Consider the following 8,613-nt stretch of genomic DNA (forward strand, 5'->3'; position numbering starts at 1 on the left):
CAAGATAGCCCTGGGAGGGGAAGCACAGTGACAGGAAGAGAATCCCCAGATCCACCTCGACCTGGGGCATCGCCCTCACCTCATCCTCTTGCACGTCATCGTTGAGCATGAAGGCCTCCACGCTGAACCGCAATGTCTCATTATTCTGCCGGGACCAAGGGGCAGAACCGGGGCCTACTGAGAAGCACCCGGGGGACAGACAAGGGATCCCAAGGGACCATCACCTCGGAGACTGGCCGTAACAAGTTTCCTGGGAAGCCATGGAGAGGCTTACTCTGTGGGACCTTCTTGCTCCCTAAAGCCACGTTAAAGAATGTCCACCCCATTACTAGAGTCTGGAGACAGACAAGGATCCCAAGGGACCATCACCTCGGAGACTGGCCATAACAAGTTTCCTGGGAAGCCATGGAGAGGCTTACTCTGGGACCTTCTTGCTCCCTAAAGCCACGTTAAAGAATGTCCACCCCATTACTAGAGTCTGCGGACAGATGTATTTAGCCTGAGCAAAGGGCAGAAGTTACAAAGTCAGCCACGAGTGACAAGACTCTAAGGCCCCTGCAACCACTCAATGGCCTGCACCCCGGCTGGGAAGGACAGTCCGTCCTCTGCCAAGCTACTCACAGCCCAGGTGGGCAGCTTCAGACCCCAGCAAGTTCAGGCCAGGCACCATAAATGGTTACTAATGACCAAGTGCAAAAAACAGACTTCTACACATGATTACACCAGTGGCCCAGCTAAGCAAGACCCCAGGATAGGGATGAGCTATCTGCCCCCATCTCCCTCCCCACCCCTCAAAACCCCACAGACCCCCAGTTGAAGACGAGGGTGTATGTCCTCTGAGAGCGGTTCAGGTTCACACACTTGTCCATGTAGAGCTTCATGGCCCAGTTTAGCACCGGCTGGATGCGGGCTTCTAGGGTCAACCACAAGCCTTCCACATAAGGGAAGTGGCGAGGCACCCGAGGGAAGAGGGTTATTCCTGGTACGTAGCCAGAGCTACCCCCTAACAAGCACCTACTGCGTGCCGGGTAAATCACAGCCATTATTCCATTCTTTCCTGAATGGTCCTAGAAGTGTTATGCCCATTTTACAGATGGGGTGATGGAGGCTCAGAGAGAACTTCGGTTCTCTTACCCCAGCCTCATCTACCAAATGGGTGCACACCTGTCCCACCAGGGGTGGAAGACTGAGGCCAGGTACAGGATGGTACACATGGCCCACATTCTGCCCTCCTTGGGCAGCCCTCAGGGGTTCACTCTCCATCCCCTCCATAGGCACCAGGCCAAGCCTCACCATGCAGTACCTGGAGGGCCACCTGCAGGAGCTGTGTGTTGAGGGCTGAGGACTTCTTGGAGGGGTCCTTCAGGGGGGCCAGGCAGGGTTCATGACGGGCCAGCTGCAGCCGAGCTGTTTGCCTACCACCCAAGGAGCAGCCTGTGCTGGGGAGCTGCTAATGAAGAGGCACCACAGGTCAAGGGGGTCCAGTGGGTCCCCACAGTCAGACTGGAGGGCAAGCCCTGAGCAAGTTCCCCTAGGGGGAGGGAATGGGAATGGGAGGACCGAAGGGAAGCTGCTCAAATAAGCTTGACCAGCACTGAGCATCCTCCTAGCTGCCATTAGGGGCTATTCCATATACCCCCATATGAACCGCACAACTGCCCCTATTTTACAGATGTGGAAACAGGCTGGGAAGTCCTGCTACCATCTGCCCATAGTTACATGCAGCTATCAGCTGCAGAACTTCGATTCAAACTCCCAACGAAGGGCTCTTCCAGAACTATTTAAAGATTGAAGTTATATGGCAAGATTTGGATGATACCAATGGTATTAAAATAAAAGCTGAGTTTACCTTTACCCTGTCCCTACCAGTAACTGCTTGCTTTGTGTCAGTGTGAGCAGCTGGCCTGTGTGTAAGCAGACTCATCCCTGAATGGTCCCCAGTTCATTCTTTTTACCATTTGGGCTCCTGACCACCTTGCCATGCTGCTTTGAAGAAGGATTATCTTGACCCAGAGCGCCTAGAGCAGACCAAGGACCAGAAAGGAGTTGAAAGGTTTTTTAGAAAGGAGAAGAATTTAAGGCAGTTGTGTAGTGTTTGCTGAGCATCTACTGCATGCCAGCTCTGTCCTGGAGGCCAGGGGTGCAGGGTGGGGGTGGGCCCCTACCCCTGATTTTGGCCTGGCTGGACAGCTCAAACCTTAAGAAGGAGGACCCTGGACTCTGGAGGTTCCTGCTCAGCCTGGCTCCCCAGACATAGGGTGAAGGTCAGGGAGGAGGAAGAGGTAACCTGGGGCTCTGGTGTCCTGGGCTCTCAGTGGGGGAGGCAGCAAGGGACTCCCAGGTCAGGGCGCATTGGGAGGTAGGGCTGAGTGTTGGAGGGCACCTGACAGAGTGACTCACAGGCCATCAGGAGGGAAGTCCCCTCCTCCCAGTATCCCCAGGATGCCAAGTCCAGCTCCTGTGGTGGCCCAGACCAGGCATGGGGGGATGAGTTATCCTCGCAGGGGCTCCCCAGGTACACAGCTGGCAGAGGGAGGCTCAGCTCAGCTCAGGGGTGGGGAGGGCGTGGGGAGGGCGTGGGGAGGGCCCCCACCCGGGAGGGCCCCCACCCGCCACCCGCCACCCGCCACCCGCCACCCACCACCCGCCACCCGCCACCCGCCACCTACCACCCACCACCCGCCACTCCAGCTCCCAAGGTAGACCCATTGCCCAGACCTTACCGAGAAGCAAGACCCGAGCAACACGCAGAAGCGCCCTGGGGACAGCCATAATGAGAAGAAACATTGCCCACCCCCCACAAGCCTCCTTAAATTGGCCCAGAGAAGGCTGGAGAAGGAACAACCCTCACCTGGAGCCCACACGTGAGCCTAGGGCACGGCTGAGCTAGGCCAGGCCCAGCACTTCCACGTTCCCCCACCAGGGGCCCCCCACCCAACTGCAATGCCTTCTGATTTTAGAAAAGGTTGTGAAGCCCTCCTCACTCACGTGGGATTTAATAAGGCTGGTGGAAGGCTCACCGCACAGTGGACTTAACTTTCTCATCTGTAGGATGATAATGGTGGCATCTACCGCACAGGCCGTTATGGAGTTTCTGTAACACAGTGCTTCGCACAGTGTCTGGCACATAGTAAGAACTCCATCCGTGTTCTCTGTGGGTGTCATCTGATGATTCTTGTTCAAGAGGAGGGAGAAGCATGATGATGATTCTGTCTGGGGGGCAGAAGCCAGGGAGGGTTCAAGGAGCAGGTACCGTTAGAGGTGGACCTTGAAGGCTGAGAACAGAGGGAAATGGGGGCGGGGAGGGCATTCCTGGCAGGTGGCATGGCCTAAGCAAAGGCGCAGAGGCTGGATGGGCAGGAGTCAGGGGAGGCAGAACAGAGGTGCAGGATGCGTCACGGTGAGAGATGAGACTGCGTAGGCCCAGAGGCTCTGAAAGCGAGGCTGAGGTGTTCAGACTGGATCCTGGAGGCTGTCAGGAGTCAAGGAAGGTATCAGAACAGAGGAGGGACTTGGGGAGATTGAGCCAGCAGCAGAATCAGATCAGAAGCATGTTCCTGGGCTTCCCTGGTGGCGCAGTGGTTAAGAATCCGCCTGCCAATGCAGGGGACACGGGTTCGAGCCCTGGTCTGGGAAGATCCCACATGCCGCGGGGCAACTGGGCCCGTGAGCCACAACTACTGAGCCTGCGCGTCTGGAGCCTGTGCTCCGCAACAAGAGAGGCCGCGACAGTGAGAGGCCCGCGCACCGCGATGAAGAGTGGCCCCCACTTGCCGCAACTAGAGAAAGCCCTCACACAGAAACGAAGACCCAACACAGCCAAAAATAAATAAATAAAAAATAAATAAATTTATAAAAAAACAAAAAAAAAAGAAGCATGTTCCTTTATGCACTGGACCTTTAAGGAGTGCCCAAGACTTTCTCGCTTATAAAAATAAAGCCATGATGATCACCCTCAGATGCACATCTTCGAATCATCATCCAATTATTTCCTCTGAATAAATTCTTAGGATTGGAATGCCTGAACCATAAAATTGGCATACTTTCTCTCTAGATTAGTCATCTGATGGCACAATTACCAATTATTTGCCCTTGAAATGGATGTCTCTTGCCACAATCATAATAGTGGTTAAATAACTCTGTGAGCCCCACTATGGCCAACTGCTTTGCAAGCCATTTCTCCTGTAACCCTCACAGCAGCTTCAGAGGGTCATTACAGACAACTGTACAGTGAGGAAGCAGGCTCAGAGAGGTCAGGTAACTTGCCCAAGGTCACACAGCCTGTGAATCAGCTCTGCCTGTGACTCTGTAGAGAGCCATAGGCTGGAAGGCAGTAGGCAAGGAAGCAGTACTGGGCTGGGGGGGGAAGGAGGAGGTGGGGGTTGGAGTGACTCCAACTCCAGGAAACAGGGACCTAACCACAGTGTGGTTTTAGGAGGCTTGCAGAAAGAGGGCAAAGCCTACCCCAAAGGAGGCTGGCAGCACCATGGTGGAATCCCAGGCACCTGCAGGGGGGCATTGATGGGCGGGGAGGTACCAGACAGGCCCAGTGCTAGCCACTGTGAGTGATGCATTGCCAGAGACATCGGCCTCCACCTCTGAGGGCCCCCAGCCCTGCTCCCCATCACCACATCCCTGCTTATCCCCAATAGAAAAGGAGAAAACTCAACTTCTTGAGGATTTATTGGACCGGGGGCTGTGCTGCCTTCCAGCCAGGCCCCAGCAGCCCCTCCATCAGGAAGGGGCTGCCAGAGAATCAGTCCTCAGGGTCCCCACTAGTGTACTCCTGCGTTTCTCCAACTGCCTGCTGCTTCTCCGTCAGCCACACTGCCATGGGGTGACCTGGCCGAGCCGTTGGGAATCCTGTAGGTCCCCAGCTTGCCAAGTGATCTTGGCCATATTCCTTGCCTTGTCTGGGCCTTAGTCTCCTGACCCTCCATGGGAGTATGTTATTGTCCTGTCAAAAGACAGGGCTGGGCCCACTCACAGTCCAGTCCGGCTCAGTATCACAGATTCCATGGAAGCAGATGGGGTTCAGGTCCTGTCTGTGAGTCACTGCAGCTGCTGCTCTGAGGTCTTTGTCTCTCAGTTTCCGTTCAGCTTAAAACCATTCAGGTGCCAGGGCCTTGGATCCCAGAGAGCTAGGCATCCGCAACCCCTGGCAGGAGGAGGGAGTTGGAACAGAGCAGGGAGTGGGCCAACCCACAGGCCAGGTACTGGGGTGGGGTCAGGAGGAACTGGGCTTCTCCACAGAGGGGTAGAGCTTGCGCAGGCTGGAGTCCAGGAGGAAGTCCACTGACCTGTGGGGCAATGGAGGGTCATGAGCAGGCAACCAAGGGGTACTAATGGGGGAATGGGAGGCAGGAGGTCAGGGCTAGGAAAGGGACTCCTGGATGCAGGACACAAGTGCCATCCTGGTGTCAGCCATCACCCTCTCTTTATTCAGTTGGGAAAACTGAGGCACAGAGAGGGTAAAAGACTCACACAGGACCTCAAGGTCAGCTATGTTCCTGAGGGGAAAGACTCCTCCTCCCACTCTATGTTCATCTAGTTGGGTTGGCCCCATCTCTGGTTCTACGGGAAGGCACATGACCCAAGCCGGGCCAGTCGGAAAAGGGAAACTGGCTCAGGGATGGGCACCCAGTCCAGTATGGACCAATGACAGCCTTCCTTGGGATTTTTGCTGTCACTATTAAGAAGCTTCCTATGGGGGGACTTCTCTGGCAGTCCAATGATTAAGACTTCACCTTCCAATGCAGGGGATGCAGGTTTGATCCCTGGTCAGGGAGCTAAGATCCCACATGCCTCGCGGCCAAAAACCAAAACATAAAAAACGCAAAACGGAAGCAATATTGTAACAAATTCAATAAAGACTTTAAAAATGGTCCACATCAAAAAAAATTTAAAAAAAAAAGAAGCTTCTTATGGGGCTTGCTAAGCTGGGAGGAGGGGAGCTGGGAGCTGCTGGGAGCCATCTCTGTTCCCATGAAGGGAAAGTGACTGAAGCCAACATGGGGTGGGGTGGGGAGAAGGCCAGCAGAGAGACCCAGACCCCTAATAACATCAGTTGAGTGCTTGGATCCAGTCATGCCTCCAAGTAGCATAACTCTGGACTTTTCAGTTATGTGAAATAATCAATTCCTATTTTACTTAACCCAGTTTCACTTGGGCTTCTGTCACCAAAACTTCTCAAAACCCATCCCTTCCAGGGTGCACCTGTTCCTGCCTACCTCTGGTTGTTTTCTAACACTGAGTTTTCTTTCTGGGAATTTACTTGTCCTGTGTCCCATACTCTCATGGCACCTCCTACCTTTATAGCCAAAGTACCTGCCAGATCATATGACAAGGGCCTAGACTGTCCTTTCTACCTCAGGAGCCCCAAGTGCCAGCCCTGCCTCCGCTACAACTGTTCTGTGAAAAGTGGATACACCCCCACACCTCTCAAAGTTTATCCCTGCCTGTAGGGTGGATGATTCCTGGGGCTGGGAGGAGCACCTACCTGTCGATGGGGTGGATGATGATGGGGATGGCCAGTAGCCCCAGTGCGGTGGTGGTCCACTTGCGGACAGCCAGAGGCCAGCGGGTAGCAGTGCCCAGGATATAGAGAGAGGCAGCACACACACGGTTGATAGTGAAGCCTGGGATGGCCACAGAGGCCAGAGACTGCCACACGAAGGTGTCCACCATGGCCACAGTCACTCTGGTGCTGCGGCCTGCCTCAGGGCTCGGCACCTGGCAGGCACAAGAGACATTTAATCCAGCAGGGGCAGAGGCAGGAAACCCTGCGGACAAGGGGCATGAGGCTGGACCAGGGAGAGGGAAGTGAAGGGGGTTGGGGACAGAGCCACGCTAGTGTTGGGTTCTGGGCTCCACCAATTCAGGGCTGAGGGTGGACTCACTCATATCCAGGACTAGGATATAGACTACGTCACCTGCGCTGGGGACAGGGTGCACTATGCTACAAACAGTACCGGGGTATGGAGTCCACCAGGCCAGGTTGTGGGGATCGGACTGTCCCAGAGGGACTTAACCACATGCAAGGCTGTGGACTGACCACAAGGGGAGTGGACGGGGGTGGGGGGTTGAGGGGCAGGTTAACACTCACGTCTCTCGCTTTCTTGCCCTTGTCAATGGCATCAGCCAGCACGTAGGAGCTGGACACACCATAGCTCAGCCACACGACAGCTGCAGGCACCAGGGAGCGGAAGGCCTCCCCCACCTCATTGGCGTAGCCTGGTGGGGAGGGGATATTTAATTCCTGAGCCTTTGGGTTGTTTCACAAGGGAGCACTGGAGTGAGCTGGTTCTTATCTCAGTCTGCTGAGCAGTAGCTGGGTGACCTTAGACAAGTGATTTTACCCCTCTGAGCCTCAGTTTCCCAGCCTATAAAATGGCACTCATGATGCCCACCCCAACTCTCCCCTTGTGGAAGAGCTGAGTGCAGACACCTTTCTCATCACTCACTTGCCTTCACAGCCTGGGTTCTAGAAGCATCTGAGCTGATGGGTGAACAGGCAGTGAGAGAGACTAAGGGCAGCCCCACTGACCAGGGGCTCACCATATGCCAGGCCTTTATGTACTTTATCTCATTCTACCCTTACAATTACCACCCAATGAGAGAGACCCTGCGTTCATCCCTTTTTGCTGAGGAGGAAACAGGCTCAGAGCCAGTGAGGAGCCAAGACGGGAGTCCAGATGCCCTGACTCCACAGCCTGTGCCAGGCATGCCAGAGAAGGCGATCCGATCACCCGGGTCCATCCTCCTAGCTGAGCTGCAGCTTCCACCTGGGCATCTGACCAGCAGAAACCCCGAGGGCAGGGCTGGGAATACCAGAGCTGTGTGACCTTGAGCAAGTTCAGAACCCTCTCTGAGCCCAGTCTCTTCCCTGGCTAAATGAGAACTAAGATCCTCCCACCTTCTCCAGGTCCCTGACCGGCGTCTGGCAACCCCTGCTTCCCCAGACACGTGGTGTAGGGGTCGCTGTCCCCCTCGCCCCGCGCTCACCCAGGTACCGCACCCACGTGTCCCGGAAAAGGTCGCGCTCGGCCCCCCGCGGGGGCGGCTCGGACATGGCGCTTCCTCCTTGGCCTCAGTCGCTGCAGCGTGTACTACCGCCTCGGCTTCCACCAGCACTCCCGTTCGCAGCGGCGGGACGGGCCGAGCCGAAGGTCCCCAACTGAAGCACAGGTCATGTAGTCCCCGCCAGCAGGGAGCGTCTGCAAATTCCCCCCGCGCACCGGAGCCCCTCTCCCAGGTTTGAGTTTTACAGCTTAATTTTCTTCACGTTTTCTCGGGAGTCGAGTGGTTGGCGCGATCCTCTTCCAGCACTGGCTGTAGTGTTGGAACCTGAGAGACGGAGGTTCAAATACTGGATGCTACACTTCTTGGCTCTGTGACCTCGGGCAAGAGCCTGTAACTTCTCTGCGCCTCACTTTATTCATTTGTTAATTGTGGGGAACAGGACAGGTTCAGTCCTGGGACGGTTTCGAGGATTAATTATACAGTCGTCATTTATTGAGTTTACTACCGGCCAGACCATTGGCTAAAGACTCTAGATGGATTACTTCTTTAAATCCTCCCACCAGCCTGGGACACCGCCCCCCCCCCTCCCCG

At 55.3% G+C, this 8,613-nt stretch overlaps 1 protein-coding gene across 1 annotated transcript; it reads right to left on the reverse strand.

Annotated features, from left to right (window-relative positions):
* Positions 1–4,665: 4,665 nt before the first annotated feature.
* On the reverse strand, positions 4,666–8,580 carry MTFP1 (mitochondrial fission process 1). The gene is made up of 4 exons (XM_036874156.1): positions 8,005–8,580; positions 7,106–7,233; positions 6,500–6,732; positions 4,666–5,300 (listed from the first exon to the last, which is right to left on the reverse strand). The coding sequence occupies exons 1-4, from the start codon at positions 8,069–8,071 to the stop codon at positions 5,228–5,230; spliced, it is 501 nt and encodes a 166-aa protein (XP_036730051.1). The 5' UTR covers positions 8,072–8,580; the 3' UTR covers positions 4,666–5,227.
* Between the last annotated feature and the right edge of the window lie 33 nt (positions 8,581–8,613).

Source organism: Balaenoptera musculus, chromosome 14 (genome assembly GCF_009873245.2).
Source record: "Balaenoptera musculus isolate JJ_BM4_2016_0621 chromosome 14, mBalMus1.pri.v3, whole genome shotgun sequence".
Classification (NCBI taxonomy): Eukaryota; Metazoa; Chordata; class Mammalia; order Artiodactyla; family Balaenopteridae; genus Balaenoptera; species Balaenoptera musculus.